The 25,303-nt window shown below is 39.3% G+C and overlaps 1 protein-coding gene across 5 annotated transcripts; it reads right to left on the bottom strand.

Moving 5' to 3' along the window:
• Positions 1-63: 63 nt before the first annotated feature.
• On the bottom strand, positions 64-25,205 carry LOC135474869 (PHD finger protein 20-like). 5 transcript variants are annotated; one of them, XM_064754511.1, is made up of 19 exons: positions 25,083-25,205; positions 23,599-23,903; positions 23,177-23,342; positions 22,736-22,820; positions 21,577-21,668; positions 20,005-20,116; positions 19,081-19,356; positions 18,196-18,341; positions 15,938-16,025; positions 14,151-14,741; positions 13,406-13,483; positions 9,989-10,183; positions 9,431-9,607; positions 6,821-6,975; positions 5,355-5,454; positions 4,848-5,049; positions 2,622-3,225; positions 1,530-1,794; positions 64-668 (listed from the first exon to the last, which is right to left on the bottom strand). In XM_064754511.1, exons 1-19 carry the CDS (start codon positions 25,101-25,103, stop codon positions 535-537), a joined length of 3,792 nt encoding a protein of 1,263 aa, XP_064610581.1. In that variant the 5' UTR covers positions 25,104-25,205; the 3' UTR covers positions 64-534. The 5 variants fall into 5 exon arrangements, with proteins under 5 accessions (XP_064610581.1, XP_064610591.1, XP_064610609.1 ...); XM_064754521.1 differs by having other exon boundaries at positions 13,406-13,480; XM_064754539.1 differs by having other exon boundaries at positions 14,394-14,741.
• Between the last annotated feature and the right edge of the window lie 98 nt (positions 25,206-25,303).

Genomic DNA, 25,303 nt, shown 5'->3' with positions numbered 1-25,303 from the left:
AAGCTGCTGAATTCTGTTTAAATTACAGCTAGAACAAATGTAACAGAAAACAATCTTACAATCATTGGTAATGAGGTTTATTGTGCATGACACATGTATACAAACATGACTCCTTGTTTCAACGAATCATGGAGGAACTTTATCTCAAGCCTTCGAAATAGTTACATTAAAGCATCTGTTCAACACTTAGTTTCATGATGTTTATATTCAAGTCCATACATTGAGAATGCTGCTACTTTCTGAAGTTATGCACAAAGCATTGTCTCAGCGACAGCACTGGCACAATCTGAAGTTATCCACAAAGCACTGTCTCAGCGACACAGCACTGGCACAATCTGAAGTTATGTACAAAGCCTTGTCTCAGCCACACAGCACTGGCACAATCTGAAGTTATGCACAAAGCATTGTCTCAGCCACACAGAACTGGCACAATTGTGGATGCATATATATGCACATGATAGCAAGAATCTCCTTTTACAGCATGATGTCTGTACTTCAAAATGTCCATATGTAAACATAATTAACGAGATCAGATCACATGCCGAAGGCAGCCAGGCGTTTCACTTTACCCAAGTCTCCAATTAAAGCTTTGAGAGATTTCTTCAACACAGGCATGTCTGCTAAAATGTTTCCATCAGCAACAGGATCTGCATCCACACTTTCCAGGGCTGCAATGACAACAGTACACAAATTTACTGAAGATGAACTTTTGATGATTGAGAATGACCCTCAATTTCTTTATATATGTTTATCTGTTTTCTTATATGTTTCATCCTTGTGAACATAAATGTGTCACAGACAACCGTGGTCAGACTTATGGGTGGAGGAAACCCAGTTGGGTCGAGAGAAAACTGTACCAAACCAGGTTACTCGAGAAACCTCCCAACAAGGAGACAGCCAGTTCAGCTCCAGCAAGTTTTATTTATTGATTTTAATACTCCATATTAGACTATATTTCACTTATATGACCATGGTCAGGTTTTTGGGTATTGGAAGAAAGGAGCTGTATTTTACCAGGTGCCTGACAAACTTTGTTACATGTACGGATGATTATGGCATAATGCCACTTCAACAAATATCGCAGCTATACTGAGGTGCATTCATGTTTACACCAGGAGACACAAAATGGTCTGATGCAAGAATGACAGGACGACAGAGGCTATTCACCATAAAAGTATTTGGCCCAAACTTTTGAACATGACTAAAGTTATTCATTTGGCCTGATTCTGATTCATCATAGAAAGATGTCCTGGAGGTTTGTTGGAAGGTAGGAGAAAATCTTACCAAAATTTGAATCTCAGCGCTAGAAGAAGAATACTTAATGGCCATGATATGTCTCTAAAGTGCATAATATTTGCACTCAAATGCAGTATGTAATATTGATTTCAACCCACTCTGTATTAACATTCAGAATTAATCTCAAAATAAAGCTATTCAAGATTTTGCATCTTGTGACATTTCATTCCAGTTCATCTACTGTCATTACTAAATTTCATCCAAGTACAGCACTGGTCGGTTCTTCTGCATACCTGAGACATGATCTTCTATGGAGTCGAGTCTGTGACAGATCTCCAGCTGTAGTCCCTCTATGTGCTCCAGCAGGTTATCCTTGCATTGTCTTACTGGATCAGCAGCTGCCATCAACTCCATCAACTGTTCTGTCTCCCCAAGCACGTCTTGGCTGCATGGACCAACCACGGAACCAGTTACATCATCTTCCTGTCCAACCATATCTGTGGTACCATAAGCTTCATCCATTGTCTGATTAACAGCAGGTGTGCCTCCGATACCAGACTTGAAAGTTATAAGAAATATACATGTACATAGTGTAACTAGGTCTGAGAATGGTATATCACCATCTTCCATACATTAAATAATACAGACATTACTATTGTGTATTCTACTATTAACTTTGATGAAGTAATGCATTATGGTGGAAGGAAACCAAACGAGGCACTGAGGAAACCATTCACAGGTTGTTGGCAAACATTCCCACCTATTACCGAAGAGTAAGCTCAAGGGACATCATACTTGGTACATTAATGATACTTAATGCAGTCTATCAGGTGATGCCAACAATTCTTGATTATCACACCAGGGGGTGCTTCGGTGAATAGCAGTCTGGCTCATATCTCCATTAATACTGCACCTACAGACACATACAACCTTCGAAACAGGGGAAATGTTCCACTTTTTGAAACTCGCATTCAATTGTTGCTTGTCTTTCTTCGCTAAAACTGTCAAGGATTGGAATAATTTACCCTCTCATGTCCGCAGTCTTGCCTGTGTCTCCATTAATACTGTACCTACATACAAGTTCTTGCTCTCTAATCTGGATTTTCCGGGGGAGTATAACAAAGCAGATAGCGTCGCACTCAATCCTTGTGGCATTTAAGATCAGAGGCTAAAAAAGCAGTTGTATTCTAAAAAAATCAGGGCCTACTTGCACAAAGCCCTCTTAACGTTAAGAGCAAGTAACTACCATAGCAACCAGCACTGTAGGCATTATGTCACCATGGTAGTTACGTGCTCTTAACGTTAAGAGGGCTTTGTGGGAGTGAGCCCAGATTTCAGTGTGCTAGTAATTCTATAGTAAGAGGTACATCTTGTTGTTAACTTACCTTTTGATAGTTGTGTTCTGCTATTTCTGGTGCCACCTCCCAGCCAGAGCCACTAGCTAGCTGGTCTGTGGGCGTATCTGTGGTCTGTACTGTGGACTGGGCAGTGGCCTGGAGTGTGTCACTGGAGGGTGGTACCTCGGACTGGTCATCACTCCTAACATCCCCGTAGTCAGAGCCCTGAGTTACACCACTGGTTTGATGCTCTGGGGAGGCAGCCTCCATGCTGCCTATTTCTACACTCATAATTGCATCTGCCTCCATTGTTTCCTCTGCTTCTTTGTGCACATTACTGCCCACATCTGACCCTCCCCCCGACAACAGTTCAGCCTGGCCAGCCTGGTTCTCCACAGAAGGGGTGGATGACCTTTGTGGGAGCTCACATGGAGGTTGTGGGAATGTCAGAGCATTAGACACGCTGTAGGAGTGTTCAGAGGCAAACCCTTTACAGTCACTAGTATCCATGGACTCCTCCATGCCATTGGCTGAAGCATTAGGTAGCTCTGTGGAGCTGTCTGTTGACATGGTGGTATCTGTACTCTGACTCAGAGTTACCTCCCTATCCCATCGTCTGTACCACAGCCTGAGGTCAGGGTCATCCGGCTTCCTGTAAAACACATATACACTGATTAAGTACTGAATCTGGCTAATGCATAATCAATGACACATCATTTGTATATATATTGACATAAAATACCGCTGTTTGTCAACTGTCCTACATATATGTAGTGTAGTGCTCAAGGACGTGGCAGGTGGTTATGTGCAGACTGGAGAGTGGGTGTAATTGGAAATCCTTCCCACCTACACATTTTCATTTCATCCACATAATCTATCATGCTTCTCCACATCCCAGCTAGCGGGCAGGTCACCACTGTCATGCAAGATATGTAATTACTTTCACCTTGGACATGAAAAGGCAATCATTCAGGTGAGAAAAAATACCAATTACGAAGTACTAAAATGACATTAACCCTTCTACTTCTACAGAACACAAACTTACTTCTGCCTTGATCAAAGTAGAACTTTTACTATAAAAACATTAAACCTGCTATCTCCACATGCTTCCCTGTTCCCTGTAGAACTTGTACTATGATGACATAGCCCCTTCTACCTCCACTGTCTATAAACTCAAAGCTGAAAGTTCAGCTTTCACCTGGTTTCCTGTAGAACTTGTACTAGTTTCAGTTTTTGCCTGGTTCCCTAGAGAACTTGTACTAGAATGACATTAGCCCTTCTACCTCCAGTCTACACAAACTTACTGCTGTAGGTTCAGCATCTGCTTGGTTCCCTATACAACTTGAACTACAATGACATTAGCCCTTCTATCACCATTGTACCCAAACTTACTTCAGAAGGATCAGCTTTCACCTGGTTCCCTATAGAACTTGTACTAGAATGACATTAACCCTTGTACCGTCTCTATACACAAAGTGTACTGCAGTAGGTTCAGCTTCTGCTTGGTTCCCTATAGAACTTGAACTACAATGACATTAACCCTTCTATCACCACTGTACACAAACTTACTGCAGAAAGTTCAGCTTTTGCCTGGTTCCCCGGTAGAACTTGTACTAGAATGACATTAACCCTTCTATCCCCTCTGTACATAAACTTAGTGCAGTAGGTTCAGCTTCTGCTTGGTTCCCTGTAGAACTTGTGCTATAATGACATTAACCCATCTACCATCTCTATACACAAACTTACAGCAGAATGTTCAGCTTCTGCTTGGTTCCCTATAGAACTTGTACTAGAATGACATTAACCCTCCTATCGCCTCTGTACATAAACTTAGTGCAGTAGGCTCAGCTTGTGTCTGGTTCCCTGTAGAACTTGTGCTATAATGACATTAACCCATCTACCGTCTCTATACACAAACTTACTGCAGAATGTTCAGCTTCTGCTTGGTTCCCTATAGAACTTGTACTAGAATGACATTAACCCTTCTATCGCCTCTGTACATAAATTTAGTGCAGTAGGTTCAGCTTCTGTCTGGTTCCCTGTAGAACTTGTGCTATAATGACATTAACCCATATACCGTCTCTATACACAAACTTACTGCAGTAGGTTCAGCTTCTGCTTGGTTCCCTATAGAACTTGTACTAGAATGACATTAACCCTTCTATCGCCTCTGTACCTAAACTTAGTGCAGTAGGTTAAGCTCCTGTCTGGTTCCCTATAGAACTTTAACTACAATGACATTAACTCTTCTACTGCCACTGTATGCCAACTTACTGCAGTAGGTTCAGCTTTTGCCTGGTTCCCTGTAGAACTGTCTTGATGTTGTAAATGTCTCCCAGGAGAGCATTTGTGGTCCGTATAGCAACAGCTTTACAGTCTCTGTCAGGTACCACAGGGCAGAATTTAAACTCGGGCAGATAGCCATGCCGCACCCAGTCCTCGTGGTTGTACACATAACGACTGCTCTCTCGTACACCTGAAAAACCAACAAAATCAATATAGGTGAATATAACAAAGAAAAACCAACAGGAGTAAACATGGTAACAGGAAACCATCAAGACAACAAACATCCTCAACACAAGTCATATGTATAGAACTATTAGGATATCTCTTCTACAGTTTATGTTAAATATAGAAAATGTTAATCAAGTAATACCAGAAGCCAGTTAAAACTGTCATCAACTAGGAATAGTTAAGTAAAAAATGTTTTAACCAAAACAGTGTAATACTGGACAGAAATTCTTGACATTTCTGCAAGATTGCTACATACAGATGTATTACCTGGTGGATCAAGACAGACGTAGCAGACATAACGCTGAGGTAAAGTCTGAGGGGTGATGTTGAAACAGGCCGCATGCTGCCAGCAGAAACACACCTCACACTAGGGGAGGAAAGAAAGGGAACATGTCAAAGATCAGAGGCATACTGATCACCATCACTGCTTGGCTGATGTTATGTAGATAGGCTGCATGTTCAAAAGCAGCTGTGCCCGGTATTACAAATAATCAAGAGTATTGTACAAAACAATAAAACACTTTTATTTTGTTCTCTAATAACGTATTGTCCTCAATGCACAATTAGAGACATGTTATGATCAGGATGTGCTTCTGAGTGCTTAGGGTTTAATGTTGTACTTAACAATTTTTCAGTTATATGATGACGAAAAAGTCCTTAGAGTGAGTGCGCCCCACCCAAACCATTATACTGATACGTGTCAACCAGTCGTTGCAATATCCCCTTAATGCTGAATGCCAAGCAAGAACGCTACAACTTCCTCTTTTTTAAGGTCTTACATGTCACCCAACCAAGGATTGACCCTATCAACTAACCCATTGGGGCTGCGAGTCAGGTTGTGAGCTGCAGATTTCTGTGTCTCTATGGTTTTCTTCCCAAATTAACGAATGATATATCACTGTACATTCATGGAAAACCTATATATTATGTATCATTAGGCACCCCACCAACTATTACTTTTTTCACTTACTCATTTCTGTTGTTGTTAACTTGGAGTTTCAATGTCGATTTGACAATATTGAAAAAATCTATGATTTATTTATTTATTTGAATGGTGTTTAAAGCTGTCCTGTTTAAAGTATATTTCTCTTAAGCCCCGTCCAAACTACTGAACATCCCTCAACTTTGGTTGACTCAACAAGTGTCAACTTGAAGTTGAGTCCCCATGTTGAGCCGTGTTGAGTAGTCTGGATAAGTTCTTCAACTCCGTTCAACAACACTCCACACCATCCAACTTTGTTGAATCAGAAATGTGCATGTGTATTTTTTGTCGTCAAGTTGAGTGAAAGTATAAGGCCAGAGAGGAAGCCAAGTGAAGCTGGACTTGAACTCACTGCAACGACATTGGGGAGAGGATTTTGGATCAATGAGTCGCACTGGCAAACTAACTACCTCGGCCATGGAGGCCCTAAAAAAACTATGAAGAAAAAACCAAGCATTGACATGATATTAACTGTACCAATCAGACCGTTATTCTGGCCAGAGTAACAGCTAACCTGTATCATGGGACCGTTCTCCTAATTTTGCCCACCGTGACAGCTTACCTGTATCACAAGACTGTTCTCCTCATTTTGGCCACAGTGACAGCTTACCTGTATCATGGGACCGTTCTCCTCATTTTGGCCACAGTGACAGCTTACCTGTATCACAAGACCTTTTTCCTCATTTTGGCCACAGTGACAGCTTACCTGTATCATGAAACTGTTCTCATTTTGGCCACAGTGACAGCTTACCTGTATCATGAGACCATTCTCCTCATTTTGTCCACAGTGACAATTTACCACCTCCTCACGATTCCCTTCCTCCCCATCAATCACTTCTTCACCCACTTCCTGATTGGATGAAAGCCTGGCTCGTCCCTCCCCTAAGGACTGTGACAATCGGTCAGCTATAGAAGACAAATCAGTGACACTTGGTACATCTTTCTGAGAGCAAATTGTCTGAAATCAGGGCCTTGCTTTTAACACTACCTGGTAAGGTTTATGATGGAACAAGCCAAGTTCTTATGGATAACAACTTCTGTACAGTCAAACCTGTACTTACAGCCACCCGTAAGCAGCGTCCCTCTGCTCTACACGCCCACTCTTTGCCGCGACAAAGCGATTTTCCATGTTAAACGACCTGTAATATGTGGGCACCTGTCCAACGCGTCCAGCAGCCACTATATTTCATAACAAAAATCCAATATCAACCTCTTTCATGCGCCCAGAAGACTTGATCCATTGACAATTAGCCGATGACCGGGGGCTTCGAAAAATTCAAAATGGCGGTCACAAACTTTGCCAGCAGGGATTGAAAATTTGCAGTCTTGTAAACTGCTACTTTTCCTTGACCAATCAATTAGCTTCTTCATTAACCAATAGCTGCAAGATTTATTGTTTTAGTGACCAATCACACTGTTGTTATCATCGAGGGGGGTATTCTTTTCATAGAATAAATATGGCAGGTAAACTGTGTTTATTTTAAAACCACCTCCCGTCATGTCATCGACGTTCCACCGCAAAGTTCTAACGCTTGAACAACGTATGCAAGTCAATGAACTTGCTGAGAAACAGAAGAAAAGCATTTGGAAAATCGCTGAAGAACTTGGCGTCGGAAAAACCCAGGTGCAAATGAATTACAAGTCAAACATGTCAGCTGACCGAAAAATACAGAGCTGAGTGACAGGGAATGAAGGCGTCAATCAGCTATGCTGGGAATGGTTTCAAGATGCCCAGCGCAGACGTGTGAATGTCACGGGGCCACTGCTGCGGGGAAAAGCCTTGAAATTTGCCACTGATCTGGACAACAGTGACTTCAAGGCTTCGAATGGATGGCTATAAAGTTTTCTGCGCAGGCACAACATAGTGTTCAGCAAGATGAGCGGAGAGAGAGGGGATGTGAACAACGCCACAATGGAAGTGTCAGAACGTCAAGCTGATGTTTTTACCAGTAAACACAAAAAGCAAGTCTCAGCCAATGGACCAGGGAATTATCCAAGCCGCTAAACTGAAGTTCCGTCGCCGACAACTCCAGAACATGCTGAAAGCTATGGATAATGATGAGCTTTCAAGCAGTATGGACTTATTGAATTCAATTTCAATTCTCGATGTGAAATACTGGATAGCAAGTGCCTGTAAGGAAGAGGACAAGTCCACCATTCAGAAGTGTTTCACTAAATGTGGGTATCGCCATGACGAAAATGCGTCAATGTCACAGGACGACAACAACGACGACGGCGACGACGTTCCTCTCTCTCTTTTGAAGCTAGCTCATAAATTCTTTGGCTGCACCATGTAGACAACTAGCGGATACAGACATCAATGTGCACACCCATGACACTGAAATTCGTGACTGGAATAGTCCTACCACAGAACTTCTCAGCAATAAAGCTGCTAGTGTGTCCAGTGACGATGATGATGAAGAGGATGATGAAAGCACGCCTGCAGCACTGACTTGTTCCATTGTAGATGCTCAGGTGTACATCACAAAGTTAACGATGTTCTCTATACAGCAAGGACAAATGGATATGCTGAACCTCGTAATGGGATTAGAGGACAAAGTAAATTCCATTGCTATTGTGTCAAGACCAACACAGACCAAAATAAGTTTTCTTTCATTGATTTAATTGATTTCTTGATTGATTTATTCTTGCCACATCCTCTGCATATACAGGCCTGTTTATGATTGCTTCAGTCATCTACAAGTGTGCTGTTTCTATTTATCCATGTGTGTGTGTTTTTTTTTTTTACTTTTCTTACCACTTGTTATATTAATGTGTGTTGGCCTTAGTGCTTTTAGACTTTATGAAATAAATACAGTATGTGTATGTTATTTGGAACTCATTCACTTGTGTGTTGACTTGGTCTTTTACTCAACTTGTCGTATGTGTCCACCTGTCATATGTGGCCACTTTTTTTGTTTCCCTTAACTGGCCACATACGGCAGGTTTGACTGTAATATAATTTCACACAATCTTTTGATCATGATACTAGCATCATTATCGAGTGATTGGCGTTGAAATGTCATATAAAATAAATAAAAGGTTATTTAATAGTAATGAAATGTCAATTAAAGAATAGGTTAACAATGCTCACACAAGGTACACCTACAAGGGCAAAGCTGAACAAATTATTGTCATTTGATTGATTGAATTTGATAAGTATTTACTTTGTACTAAGATTACTTTTATATGAAAACAGATTGCTGAAGGGAGAGAACTGACTTCCCCACACAAGCTGCACTAGTGGGAGCAGGTAAGGGATAACATCAACAAGCCCCTGTTCTGGTGCTTGCAGACTCGAAGGAAGTGCCTAGAGTCAGTTTGCCACCAAGAAATCAGGATAAAGTTACACAGGACTTACCGTCTCCACCTGTAGTCATGACTTCCTCAGCCACACCCGGGAGAGACGGGAGAGTAGCACCCTCTGCTGGCAGACTTATAGATGAAGAGTGACGCCGACGTTTGCTGGGCACTGTTGGTGTAGGGATGGGCTTAGTGCTGGGAGTGAAAGAAACTGAGGAGTCCGAGTCTGTGGAGCCTGTCAAACATCGCAGGTGGGATTTCACAATGTAATAAATAAAACTTCCACAGGTTATAATATACATATATGTATATGACAATTAATAAGCAATTAAGTAGAGGACTAAACCAAATAAACTGTGCTCTGATCAGACAATTAAAAATCCACATACCTGGGCTGTGTACAACAAAGTTACCCTAGATTTAGTTGATTTTAACTACATTTATCAGAGCAAAGAATGTTAAGATGTCAATATGATTTTACAGGAGTTACAATCTACTTAAATTACATATAAATTTAAAACATCTTTGCGTGCACAATGGGTTAATCCCACATCTAAATGTATCCGAACACTTTCATACTGAACAAGATACTGTACCTAGTTAAACTAAAACTTACATATACTGGATGTTTTCCTGCGTTTGCGTGGGGGCAGGGGTGCAGGGGGCTTGCCGTTATTGGAATGGTAATACTTGACATGATAATCCAGGAGATTCTGCTTCCTGAAGCTCTTTGAGCAGGCCTCGTATGTACACTTGTAAGGGTTGTGGTCTTCCTCAACAACAAACTCCTTGGGGGCTGACAATGGCAACACTGAAGCATGATGCATATCAAGTTAAAGAGTATTACTTGACAGGCAGCAAAAACAAACACAGATCTAATAACACACAGGCTGCGTCAATGGCCTGATTACCTGTTGACATTCCATGAATGGATATTTTTACCTGGACATAACTGTCTTCTGACACCAATACTGTTCACAGCTGCAACCCCTCAATGTATAACCCTACTGATTTAAGCTGCTTATACATGTATAACCTGGGCAACTCTCCAAATCCTCACTGCTGTACATTCCTTAACTTAATGTCATTATTAGGAATTCAAGCCATTCAGGCTTGAATCCCTCTGGTATCTCTTAGGAACATTTGTTTTTATTATGAGGGGTTCAAGCCATTCAGACTTGAATCCCTCTTGAAATTGTTTGGATTATGTGTTTTTAGGGGTTCGTGCCACTCAGACTTGAATCCCTCTTGAAATCGTTTGGATTATGTGTTTTTAGGGGTTCGTGCCATTCAGACTTGAATCCCTATTGTTTTCGTTAAGATAATTTTTATTATTCTCCACAAATTTGTCCCAGGTTTCTACAAAAAAAGGCAAATTGTACCATTATGAAATTTCAGTATGTTTTAGCTACAGATCTGAAGTTTTGCACTTAAGCTTTTGGAAACTTTTGATCACGTGACTTGGCAGCCATATTGGATTTTGATGAAAACCTTTAACCATCTTTTTCTCCAGACCGGCTGATGCAATTGAGCTGAAATTCAAACTGCAGTTGCACAAGGCCAAGGTACATTCAGGGTGATAATGGAAACCTTCTGCGTTGAAAATTGTACAAGCTCGCTATTGAGTGAAATTATCCTGTGACGAAAAAAACTGCTTTTTACAAAATACTTTCAAAAATGTTAAGAATTTTACTGCCAGAAATTGTTTTATCTGATCATATGATGCTGATTCTGAAAGGGCAATCTTAAACCCTAACATCATCCCAAGGCAAGCAGACAACTTTTACACAGCCGCAAGAGACGTCAGCAAACCGGAAGTAATACATGCCAAAAAAAAGTCGCCATTTTTTCATTTTTCAAAATTGAAAAACTACAGCTATAATGTCTCAACAGAAATGCGTGAAAGTAAGGTACGTGATAGATCCGGATATGTGTTCTTCCGAGTAAAAACTTGGGTGACCTGAGTCATGTGATCTGGTGTGATTTTGGGTAGAAGCGAAAGCATTTGACAGCCATTTTTTCCAAAATGCAATTTCCGAATGACTTAAAATTTAGCACACATAACAAGCATTCCATGGGGGCTATTTGGACAGAAAAAAGATGCAACATGTATGCAAATGTTACCTGACGTAGTTTCCTTATCATGAATCCGGTCTTGCTTTTGTTCTGCGATGTATATTCATGTCGCAAATTACGATCAAAAAAGCGAAAAAGTTCAATTTCCCACATTTTTTCTGGTCATGTGACAGAAAACTGTTTCAGCTGTCAAGTTGAAAATGGCTGTGTATAAAGGACTACACATGTGCTGCATATATGCTGAAAACCGCTGACCTGTGTCAAAAAACACAGGACATGGATGCTTCTGAATAATGTCCAAATGCAGATTTACCACATAGGGCAAATTTACATATACATGCTATATAGTGTAATACAATGTGTGGATAACTATAAAGAACATGTATCATGTATATGTTCTCTTGATTATCTGGTTTGTACTGCAGTTGTGATTGGCTCACCCAACACGATTGCACCCCAATAATGTGCTTGTAGTTCTAAACGCTTTGTTTTGCGCAAACCTTGTCTTCTTCACTACACGCTAACCAGGTCCCGGTGATTGAGAGATATCTACATGCCTCCCTGACCCAGGTGTTCACCTTCAGACAACGGCCGAGCTATTAGTAAAGCAGTCAGTCTGTGCATGGCAGGTCGTGGATTCATACATGGAAGTATAAACTTGCTGTTACAAGGGCCATGCTTTTTGCATTCTTTCTTACAAAGAGGCATCCTAAGTCTGAGAAGGGGTCGCTGTTTGTCATAGGCCATAGCGCAGCATCATGGAGCTTGCCAATCTATTCAAAGGTATGTGAATGACCGGCCAACTGCCTCAGTAATAAACAGTGTCAGATCGCACTAAAAGTTTCAAAGCCATGTATCTGGTTATGTATTAATTTTCGACCAATAACTTATGCTCTCATATGAAAGATATAAGCGTAAAAAAAATGTGTATGGGAATTTGAACTGAAAATTGCAAATGCCTTCCGGACTTAGTAATATATATAATAGAGTGGAGAGTAAGAGAGATGCTGGCAAAATTTTGCCCGACTTGACCTACTAAATGCTAACCTTCTCTCACCTGTGTGGTATTACACAGATGTGTCTCGGGCAGTTGAATAGGGAATATGACTGATGTGGGGAAATTGACATTAGGCAGATCGCGCCGGGCTTGTATCTCATCAGTCATGTCAGAGATCAATCTAAGTTTACTGAATTTGTCACGTGATTAAAATTTTTTAAATTTAAATGTTTTAAGTATGTCGCTTGGCGTAGTTTGTGGTTCTGATCATGAATCTGGTCATTTTACTTTTCTCCAATACACAGTTTTGATGCAAATTCCCATTGAATGTGAAAAAGTGCAACTTTTTCCCACATCTGGCGGTCACGCAACACAAAACTGCTATAGCTGTAAAGCGAAAAACGGCTGAGTGCACAGGGCTATATATGTACTGTATGTATGCTGAAAATTGTTGAGATGTGTTAAAAAATTAGGGGAAAAGCATGCCTTTGAATACTGCCCAAAAGTCGATTTACTCCCTTTGGCACATCTACATACACATGCTATACAGTGTACTTACAATGAACTAATGGCTACAAAGAATGTAAGCGTTCTAATTAAGTTCGTTACATATCTATACATGGACACCATTCAGGTAACCGTACGTAACACTGCATAGGCCGGCAATACCGGCTTGAACCCCGGCATCGCTGCTTTAGCAGCTATATTTTATTACTATATCCCACTTCACATAGTACTTTCACTTTCAGATTTATACATAGATGTGCGTACAACTCTAGAACCTCTTCACTACAACTCATACCTGATTAACATTAAAAAATATATTGTAAACATGTCCAGACAATATAAATACTACTTGTATAATATTTATATACACATGGGCATTTTAACAATATAAATCATTAATAAAAAGGCATTTTAACATTTCATTCACATGTTACACACATGAGAATGACTTACCTTCAGTGATGGGTGTTTCAGGCAGGGGCTGACTAGTGAGCGTTTTGGGAGAGGCACTCCTTGTACCCTGCTTTCCTGCTACAATACAGTATCAGGTTAGGAACAGTCTACATATAGGCAATGTCATACACGGGACAAACATCTTCACTTATTAACTTACATATTTATTTATTTGATTGGTGTTTAATGCTGTACTCTGGAATTTTAACCTCTAGGAAGGCGGTCAACTTTATGAGATAATTAATTATCTTTATAAAAATTATCAAACTAAATATTACAAACAGCATGAATATTGTTAGTATATTCTGGTCAGTAATTTTAACTTAGTGTTAGACACAATAGTTTGTGTTATTAGTAAAGCAATGGTTAGCAAATGCTCCAAAGCCCAAATATTCCTCCTTGTGCAAGAGGAAAAAAAAGATGCTATCCCACCACCATCAGTTAGACTTCAAGATTTACATTTCTGAATGACATCTAAAGAAACACATGTAAAGTATTCTGTATCTATAGTACTTAAAACGCTGGAATAATACTTCTAATTTTCCCCTGCTTAAATTACACTGCACTGAATAAAGTAACAGAAATTAAAATTAAATTGGAAGAAAAAAAAAATTCAGATTTCAAAAGGAAATTTGTTTCCAAAGAGTAAGCCCTTAAAGTAACAGTTTGACAGCTGGTGTTAATGATTATTAAAGCATAGATGAGCATTCATAGATAAGTAAATGAGTTAGCAGCATGCCTGTACCTTTGAGTCTAGCTAGTGGAGTAGACGAAGCGAGGGAAGCAGGAGTCAGACAGGGTGAGGCAGTCCAGCGAGGTGAAGCCGTCCAGCATGGGGAGGCAGGACTGGCGGCTGGGCTGGGGCAGTCTACAGGAAGTGAAGAGGCCAGGCTAGGACTACTGCTGGACAGGGGACAATCTCCATGTGGGCCAATTCCCAGCCCCCCAGCACCCACAATACCTGGCATGCTTACAATCTCTGTCCTACCTGTCAGATCTGTACCAGGGGCTTGAGGCTGGCCTGACACAGCAGGAGCAGACTTGCGACTTCGTGGGTTTACTGCAGCCGCTTTCTTGATGACTGGCCTGCGCACAGGCTTTCTTGGGCTCCTGTTAATAGGTTTGCGAGACCTAACCGGTGCTGATCTCCTCCGTGAGGGGCTAGCCTGGTTCGTCTTCCTACGCCCTGAATCAGACACAGACTTCTTGTAAGCAAGGTTGGACTTGTGAGTTTTCTGGCTTCCCCCAGAGGTAAACTTCTGAAATGCTTCCATAAAAATTGAAGACTTTCCAGCTTTCACTGAATCTTTCTCTGAACTCTGTGGCTTCTGCTCATCTTGAAAACAAATAGAACAGAATGTAAATTAGAATGCCATTGTATCAGTAGAACAGCAGGGAACTGACGTTTAAACAACATTATTTTATTAGAATGCCACTGTATCAGTAGAACAGCAGGGCACTGACGTTTAAACAACATTATTCTATTAGAATGCCATTGTATCAGTAGAACAGCAGGGAACTGACGTTTAAACAACATTATTCTATTAGAATGCCATTGTATCAGTAGAACAGCAGGGAACTGACGTTTAAACAACATTATTCTTAAGTGGAGTGGAGTGTAATGGGCAAAATGAACATGTTTAGTTATTTTGTATATACATGTGAATCAAAACAGTATATCCAGAGTTGGTATTAATATTTATGTTCATCACTGTTAATGAAATACTTTCACTCATAATGTCATGATATAGCATACAGTCCACTGCATGCAGCATTTCACCTGAAGCTTGATTGTGATTGATTCATCCACCATTTATGGCCAATTAAGAATTTTTTGTGAAGTGTAATTAACTCTTTATGGAAAAAACTTGAGGTGTTGGTTACAGAAGTATCTGTTTCCTCTTGGAGTCTATTTTTACACACTGAACATTAGGTGAAATCCAGCACAAGTGATTCTACACTAATTTCTGTTGGAATTATTGATGTAACTAGAACAGAAACAGAATACATTAAGATTTGGTAAGGGGTATAACTACCATGTATGTAAATGACATTGTGACATGTGTGACTTCCCTTTAGAGAACCTACATGACCGTAACAACAGCTATAAAATTCTCTCCTCTGTGACGCTGAAGTTCAATTAGCTTAACAAGCAGGATTTTCATATAAAACATGAAGGGTTGCAAGTAAGAGCTTAGGGCTACCATGTCTCAGTTGGTCAAATAGCAACATTTACAAGCTGTATATCCATGTGTATCGGCATACAGGGCTTCACACACCATATAATTTTACCAGTCAACAAAAAATAAAGCCTTCAGAATATGCTTAAATAAACACCTTGCAAGCCTGCAAAAAGGTTAAGAATCATAGTACATGTATTGATATGACCACTATGTAGAACAGACACACAATAAATATGCAGACACTATCAGCGAGTGGACAGACTTAAAACAAAAATGTGGGAAGACAGACAAAACAATAATAACAAACTACTGTGTCCAAGACTGACACACAAGAAGACTGAAGTCTCACCTGTAGGAGTGACAGGTGTCTGACAACCTTTACTCCTGTGGACATTACCCGAACTTCCCTTATTTCCACCTGAATCCAAACTGGTCTTCTGAAACACAATAGTGAGTAATGCTGACATTGATTGCCAAATATATCAGATATCACTGACTGTCTTCCCTTGTAAATAATCTACACATGTTCTTACAAATCCAACACTTGACTAAATTTGCTCAGCTGATATCAATGTTTTTGAATTATGAAGTTGATATAAATGTTTTTGAAGCAGGCCATGCAGACAGAAGTTTCTAGAAAATCTATCTATGATGTACCTTAGCTTCAGTGAACAAACAAGATGCTAAGTTTCTGGCATGTTATGCAAAGGAAGCCTGCAAGAAAATGGAGGAAGAAATGGAACAAGTGCCACAAGTGTCAAACATGAAGATAGATAATAATCAAAACTTTCAATAAAATGTGAACGTGTTCTGAAAACTCATGTGGTAATATTGACTGTGACTGTGACAGTTTGGCAACTTGTCAGGCTAAACAAAGTCATCTACTGCCTCTACCACACCATGTCTGTCAGCTTCCTCAAATGAAGAGAAACTCAGCTGACTGTTATACAGCAACAACCAAGGGCAGATAACCAGTCCACTGCATTGCAGCCAGGGGATATAATCAAGGCTGTCAGGGTATAGAATAGAAGATTTGTGATTAGCTGGTGTGAGAGATAGGCATGTCCAGGCCTTAGCTGAATATTAGGTATTTCAGATTTATTCAAGTGCATTCAAAGCAGCAGGGTTTAACCCAGGAAATCCTATCTCAAATGTCAGCTGATCAGCATCCAATTCTGTATCCCTTTAAAGTGGAAGAATACACCAAAATCCAGACAGCATCAGTGAAATAACCACTGAAAACTATATATACAGCTACATTTATGTTTTTTTTTACATTTTTTTAAAATTAAAATACAGTTAAATGCTTGAATTCTATGGTGGGCTTTGTAGGCAATATTCATAATTATACTGATACAACAAATTGTGCTTTTCTTGTGACATTCACTAGCATAAATTTTAGCCAAACACAAGAAGAAGCTATTCCAATATTGTGCACAGAAAAATCCTCATTCAGTCCAAAAGGCCCACCACAGAATTCAAACATTACACTTCATTTTCTTTAGTAAAAAACAAATACAGTAAAAAATATAAGCTACATTTGGATAGATCATTAAATGCTCTTTTCACCGAAGCTTTATTTATTTATTATATTATTTGGGGGTATTCCTTGATATTAACAATACCATAACAGTATATGCAGAAAGCAAATAAGGTCACTGAATGACAAAAACTGTAATCTAGACTAACGTTTTCAAAAACATCTATTGATCTGATTTTTCTTGAGTGTGCTTCTGAACTTGCTTTACAGCAGAGTATAGCCTAGCGATGTTCTCATTCATACATTTAGCATTTTAGCAATAAACCTGTTATTTTTAACCCATATGTTGACATCTGATGTGCTCAGTTGGCAGGTATTGTCCCTGTCTGTGGTTATATACTTACACAGAAACACAAATGAGTGGATGAACATTATCAGACATTATCAAACCAAGTATCAGTAACGTATGTTACACAGTGCTGGGATGATTACTGTCTGGAGCTGGACAATTATTTCACACAGTCACATTTGTAACTGCATACATTATAGTTGAGAAAATACAAAAGGAGCTGGCCAAACAGATGTATGGTTCATAAAATCTGATCAGAATAACTGATGTACCACTCTAAGTTGAACTGAAATTACACATCCACTGGTAAGAAGCATAAATTTCTCAAGACGTTTTTTTATCAGTTCATATTGTACTGCTGTAGTAGACATAAAGCAAACACTTCTATTTAGTTACTATCAAAAAGACCTGCCTGTAAAGTTACATTTCTCTTCTACAATTTTTGTCAAACATAAATGTCAATGTTGATATGCATACACAACACAAAACCAGTATGGAAAATATTTTATTTTTGCTATTGAATGTAAGAATATCACACAATGCATATTCAAATCTACTCGGACTTAAGTCAAAATGTTTACAAGGAAATGGACAGATGGAAGGATGGGAAAAAATTGGACAAAGTCACTGAAAATAAACAGGGTTTTTCCTCAAGAGTTAGAGTACAATGCCAGGACATGACCAGACATGCGAAGATTAGACTTATGCCCCATCCAGAAATGAGGTAGCCAAAAGCTGTCAGCCCCTCACACCAATTCCCCCAGGACAAGGTACTTACTTTTCCTATGGGAGGGGAGTGACCTGTCTTGAACCTAGAGAATGCACCAGCCACTATCAGTTTGCCGCCCTTCCGCAGAGCTGGCTTCTGACTTCTCTCTGATTTCTTGGAGTCTCCATCTTTAGAGCTGCTTCTTCTTTTCATCTCTGAAAAGTGAACCCAGCGATATCAGAACAATACGATCTCAGAAATATTGTATTTATCTTCATTAGACCAATTGATGTAATTGAAAGAATTACTGCCACTTAAATATGAAACGTTTTATTAATGGTGAAACATTTCTCTGTAGAGGAGCAAAAGACAAAAATAAAGCACACAAATATCATACTTATATTTCCGGATTATTCAGTAGTCTAAATATTAATACCACTAATCAGAGATGTCATTGATGTTGCAAAGGGCTAATCTGCACCATTTCTAAGAGATGATCAAGCCTTTTTCATACTCCTCATAAAATGACACCTCACAGGTTGTTGTTGATTGCCACTTGTGAAGCTTGTGTTTGTCTACATGTATGGGAGAAACATGTAGATAAAGGATTTATTTACTTCATTGGTGTTTTAAGTGAAATATAAATTTCACTTCTTTGACCGTTGATGGCAAACAGCATTACAGTGGGAAGAAACTGGTTAGGGTAATCCATCTTGCCACATATGACAGGAGAAGAAGCTAGCATGAGTTGGAAGACCTCACAGCAACCGTAATAATGAAAGTCTCCTGGGCCATTGTGTTGTGCTAGCATGCTAACCAGTCAGCCACAGGAGAGCCTGACAAAGGATTAACTAACAGGACTTTCCTAATGAGAGGCTGATGGTACAGAACCTATGAGCAGGCATTTTTCTGTGTCTGTTGTTATCCAAGTACAGATGATATCCAGTATCTTACCTATCTTTGCAGCCTTCCTCCCACCTGTGCTAGCCTTGTCCTCTTGTCTCACTCTCCCACCAGTCTTCTGTTTACCACTCTCCTCAGCACTGGCTGTTACACCTGCATCATCTTTGCTCCCACCCTCACCCCTTTTTCCAGAGGTTTCTGTTGCACTTTTGGCATCTTGCTTCCCTTTTTCTGCTTTGTCATCAGGTTTAGCTTTGTCCTTTTTCTTCTTGTCACATCTCTTACTTTCTGCTTTGCTTTGTGCCAGCTCTAAACTGTCTCTCAAATCTTACAGGGGACAAATCATACATTACAAATTTACATGTATTTACAAATTTAGTTCAACACCTATATTTATCCACAAATTTGGTATCAGTCTAGATGAAACAAATTCTACTTTTCCACTAGTAACTTAACTTTCAAAGTGACTATATACCTACAAGATCTTACTGAACAGTCCAATGATAAGTCACTCTTAAGAACAATTCAGGTACAGTAAAAATTCATTAATCTTTGCACTGAGCCTCCAAAGCTTGTAACTTATAGCCTGTGAGACCCATGTTACTCATGACTATATCCACGACTCTCAAAACACATGTGGAAATGTCAACTTTATCAACTGACTGTGGCATGTGGTACATTGGTGCAGTAGGTTGCACTTATAGTGAAAGACAGCACCTGACTAATATTTATGTCCAGTGAAGGAATACCATTCAAAGTATCTTCAGCCAGCATTAAATATTTTTTTCAATTTTTTTCAACACTTTTGTCAACTAAGTCAGTGTGGCCTTCCCCTCAAACAGTATGCATGTACACTGTATTTACATGAAGGGAACAATACAAAGATCTGAGGCTTTTCTGCACCAGGAGTATAGTGTCTAATTTTTCACCTGAAATCCTAAAAATACCCAAAATTAAAGTGAAGAAAAAACATACTTTCTCTTTGTATCAGGGACAACTTTCGTATTCGTTTGCCCTCAGTTATGACTGGACTGAGCGGGTCACTGGTCGCAGGTATCTCATTGGTTCTGGGTGGAGCCTCAAAGTTCTGTTGGGACAGTGATAGAAAAATAATTGGTAGGGTGCCCAGAAAAGACACTAAATCAACAATATTATAATATGAAGTGAAACTTTGTGACATTAGTTTTTGTAAGTCAATATGCAGGAGTTGGATAAATTGGAAAAATAGAACTAGATGTTTTTTTCAAAAACTCTAAGTAATAATCTTAGAAGCTTAACAGTTATAATGTTTAAGCACAGATATCACTAGATCTGAGATCTATTTCGTTATTCCTAGTTTTGCTTTCAGAAGCACAGATCTACATGTGTATACTCTTCAATTTGCTAGCCTGGAACTTCAATGTAGGTCTTTTCGAGCCTGCTGTCCTCAACATGTCAAGGCTGCACACCACAAAAACATGTTGCCTTTACGGCAGAAGTTCTGAGCTCATATTACCTATTTATTTGTGACCACAAATATACCTGTTCCAGAGGCAGAAAGCCATTCTTGGCTAACAGTCATTTCTGATTTAAGTCGGCCACACTCGGCGTTGTCAGGAAAAGACATTAAACTTGTCGAACGTTCAAATTAAAACCAAGAAGACCGACACCATTAAAGGGCAACGGACAACTAGCTTATGAGTCTTAAAGTTAACATTTGTGTAAAATATGAAAAACAAGCAACTATTCTAAAAGAAGATTACGATCTTAATTCTGTGATAAGTAAGTAAGACCATCCTTGAAACGTGAGTCACATGATTTTAAAATGACTGACTGCGAAGATTGGATTCTCTACGAGTGGATGTGTTGGTTATATTTGTGTTTATTTCGTCCTTGAGGTCTGTTTTATTCCAGCATAAAGAGCTGGTATGAATTCAGAGTTACTTTAAGATCACTCCATAAGAAAACCTGTTTTCATTGCTTACAGCATTGATACTTTGAGGACAGTGTGGATGACAGGTTTAGTGAATCTAACAATCCAGAGCCGTTAACGTAAAAGCTGAACATGGCCAGCCAATCTGAGGCCTCCTGTTCCCAAATAAATTAATATATCCAATTGTTGACGTTTCACAAAGTTTCATTTGCCATCTTCATATCCAGGTGACAAATAAAACTTTGTTGAAATAAATAACATTTCACTATGGAACCTCTTTATTCAAAAATATCTATGCTTTTACATTATACTATTAAGCTTATTGGTAGATCAACAATATTCTCCACAATTGCCACACTGAAATGGCTCAAAAACCAGTCATGTGACTGTATGTCAGTTCTACCTTTTCACCTAATACAACATTAAGTTTTACAAATAACACAAATATTGGTACTTTCCTCAGAAGATGTGGATATAAAAAATAAAATGATGCATGCAAATGTTGCAGAGTTACATTATAGATTATTATAAATACGAAAGACTAGATTATTATACTCTTTGATTTGTCCATATGTCATACAGTTACAACATCAGAGCAATATGAAACCTCATGCAGCCAGTCTCTAGGAACACACCTTATTTTTCATCTCTTGTGACATGATCTTCACATTAGAAGCAGGGATCAGTTTCTTGTGTCCATCGTAGAACATGATCTCGTAAAATTCTGCTATAACAGTCATTTATGAATACAGTTCTCACATTTATTCATGTGTCATGATATGTGAATCTAAATTTGTCAGGCTTTCAGCTAACCCTATATGAAAGCGAAAATAGGGACAAAATAAAGGACTATTATACATAAAAAAAGAGTTTTACTCATTTATTTATTTATTTATGTGATTCTTGTTCAACACCATACTCCAATTTTCCACTTATATGTTGGCAGTCAGTTTTATGGGTGGAATTTACAAAGTACAGTGGCATCGGGAGGTGGGGATGTCCAACTATCACAGCACATTCGGTGGAAGTTTGAAAGTTTATCTGAGCGCAATATAGGTGAGGCTTAATTAAAGAGCCTTATCTGATCGACAGAATTAATGACTTTTATCTAGTCTTTGTTGTTCAGTTTGATACAGTAAATGTGGAAGAACTGAAATTTTAGTACAAGGAGTTACAGTGTATACTTTGTATTTTCTGCTGAATCAAATTCTCTCTGACAGATAAAAAGTGGATGGGCCCTAGCATATTAGGTGGGACACCCCCACCCCCATCTCATGCCCATCATTCCAACACCACTGAAGTCAGTTATACTAGACATACATTACAAACACTTTTAGAGTACATTTATGTATAGATGTGTTTGGCCTTCATTATACAAATGGGGTGTTTCCAAATTTCCACCATACAAAAGCATTTTTAAGGAGAAAATACAGGAGTCAGCTGAAGGCCTGCATTATTATCACAAAGCTTTACTGTAATTTTTCAACCCTTTTGCATGATTGCAAGATGTTTATTAAAGCATTCAAAAGTCAAATACAAAAGGTGCATCAAACACGCTGACTTTTCACAACGCTCTTTTATATGTAAACAGTTTGAGCACTTATGGTAAACAAACACCACATGTATGTATCCATGTATGCAAATCTCCTCTAACATTATGAACACATAAATCCAGTGTGAAATTAAAAATATATACATGTATACTAGTATGTGATAACTGAAATGATGCCTGAATGTTTAGAATTTATATTTACATACACAGAATCTGAAATTTGTTGTGTCTAAAACACCTACCTTTGGACTTTACACTCGTGACTTTGCCCGGGTACATCTTGCCATCTGTCCAGCGGGCTAGAACTTTATCACCAATTCTGTGCAGCTATTAATGTAACAATTTAAAAAAAAACATTACATGGGACAAATGCAGGTCTCTGCAAACAATAAGAAAATTGTGAACTTTGACAACTCCATGGTAAGTTCCAAGAAACACCACATATCCAAATTTGATGATTCTTTGAGTATTTACTTTTATGCCAAATTCCAGGTTAGGCAAGCACCAAACAGCTGATCTTGCAAGCTTAGGAGGCAACGTGATGAAAATGTTGTTATGGCTTTAAAGTGCAATCAAGAAAGACATTAAAACTGTTGTGCAGAACATATACAATGTTAACCTATAAACTGTAACAATTAAACAAAGAACAGCATCAAAAACCTTTGTACGAAGCTGTAACTTACACCAGAAGATTTTGATTTGTTCTTTTTGCGATCCGATGTTCTGGTCAAGGGACGTAGTTTGTCACTGTGCATGGCCACCCACTCATCATAGCGCTGGTTCCAGCCTTCAAAGTGGATCAGCACAGTCTGATCACTCAGGTCCACCTCCAGCATTTTGGCAGGGTACCTTAATGAAGCCAGACACAAAATGGTTGTCAAAACAAGCATTTTAACGGAACACAAACCTGTTCACTGTGATAACTGAATAAATTCTATCTCGAAAATATACAATGAGACTTCTGTTGTTCTGTTTTGTATTTGTCTTTTTCTAGTACTTCATGTATGATATAAACATGAGCACATTCGTCTATGCTATAATGTTCCATTTAAGCAATTAGTGTGCAAAAATATAAAAAAAATGGAACAGAAACGAGATGTCCCACCACTTTGAGAGGTAATCCATGGCCTCGATACGTTCTCCAACCTGCCATGTGATACCAGGTCTATTGGGGACTTTTTTGAGAGCCGATGGTTCACTAACGGCTGTTTTCCCCTTGTCCTGCCCACTTCCGACCTTGGTAGACCTGTCATTTTCTGAGGTAGTAGAGGAGCCAGTCTGAGATTTCCCCTGTTCCGTCTCCAGGGCAGAGGCTGTGACCCCTTCTGAACTGTGTTCAGCAGGTTTTTCAGGTTCTGATCCTGTCAATGGGCCTTCTGGCATCTCCTTCAATGCATCAGTTGTATCCATCTAGAATCCAAGGTGCAAGATCAACACATTTTTCCGAGATTACATAATTCATCTGGGATTTACTTAGCACTGTTCTGATAAAATATTTTACTTAATTAGCCAACATTTTGTCAATACATAATTTCAAACTGCCAAACACTCGTATAAATTGCAGGTCTATCTTTGCTTATTTACCTGGTTAATACTTAAGACTATACATTCATTTCAGGCAGCCACAATGTGTGGAGTAAACCATCACTATTTGCTAGGTTCAATGTGAGGAAACCGGACAGTGCCCAGGAGAAAACCACGACCATCTGCAAATTACTGGAAGATGTTCCCACATATGGCCGGAGAAGAAGCCAGCATGAGTTGGACTTAAACTCACAGTGACCGAATTGGTGACAGGCGCCTGAGTCATTGCGCCATGCTGGCCACGGAGACTCGCCCACATCCCAACTAACTAGGACAAAATATCTCCCTCTCTCTCAAAATGTCACTAGACACCAAATAGTCTTCATAATACATGAATCGCCCAGTTCCGTGTGATAGATGACACACAACACATCTCTCATTTGCTGTTGGTGCATCCTGTACTCTGAACGGACGTTCATTTGTGCAAGTGACAACATGGTATCCAATGTTTATTTTTTACAGGTAAGTGCATGAATGGAATATCTCGCTTCCAGTGAGTAACAGCAGTAAAGTAGGGGAAAATAAGATTAGGGAGCGGGATTCCAGTGTAACTGCTACATCGGAACTAAACTGAAAAAGTGTAGGGGCGAACTTCTACCGACCATGGTACATATGTTAGTTCAGTAACTGTCAGAGCAGTTGCTGCTAACATGAGCTCCAGGATTTTGTTGTTATTGTTGTTCACATCTGATGGTAGAAGGTATCACATCAATTCAGTGAAGAATCTGCTTTTCACAATTAACATCTGCCCTGGAGAGCAGGGGCTGCTAGGACTCTGACCAGGGCGAGGTTAAATCAAACTGCTACCACAGCACATTACTCCGGGTTCAGTTTTCGAGTCCAAACGATGTCTTATTTACACAAATTACCTTTGATCAAAGGGTCAAAGGAAATTCAAATAAAAAACATCTTTAGTTTTACACATTTTCTCATAGCATGCCTTGTGGCTGATCTAAATGCTAGTGCCAGAATTCATAAATCTTTAAATAATGCGTGGAAATTTACCGATGTCGCATTTGCCGCCATCTTCCATGTTGTTGTCGTTGTGTGATGGAAATTTTCCCCTGAAATATTTATCCGATTAAAAAGTAAAGGTTACGGACTTTCGAGAACAAAGTTGAACCATTTATTCTTCACATTCTACATCTCTATGCTAAATTAGTTTTATTTAGCGAACATGACGTCAGGGACGTAAACCAATTCGTATATTAGGGGAGTTCCATTAA

Source organism: Liolophura sinensis, chromosome 1 (genome assembly GCF_032854445.1).
Source record: "Liolophura sinensis isolate JHLJ2023 chromosome 1, CUHK_Ljap_v2, whole genome shotgun sequence".
Lineage (NCBI taxonomy): Eukaryota > Metazoa > Mollusca > Polyplacophora > Chitonida > Chitonidae > Liolophura > Liolophura sinensis.
The sequence above is the reverse complement of the archived record's forward strand: the minus strand, read 5'-3'. Positions and strand labels throughout refer to the sequence as shown.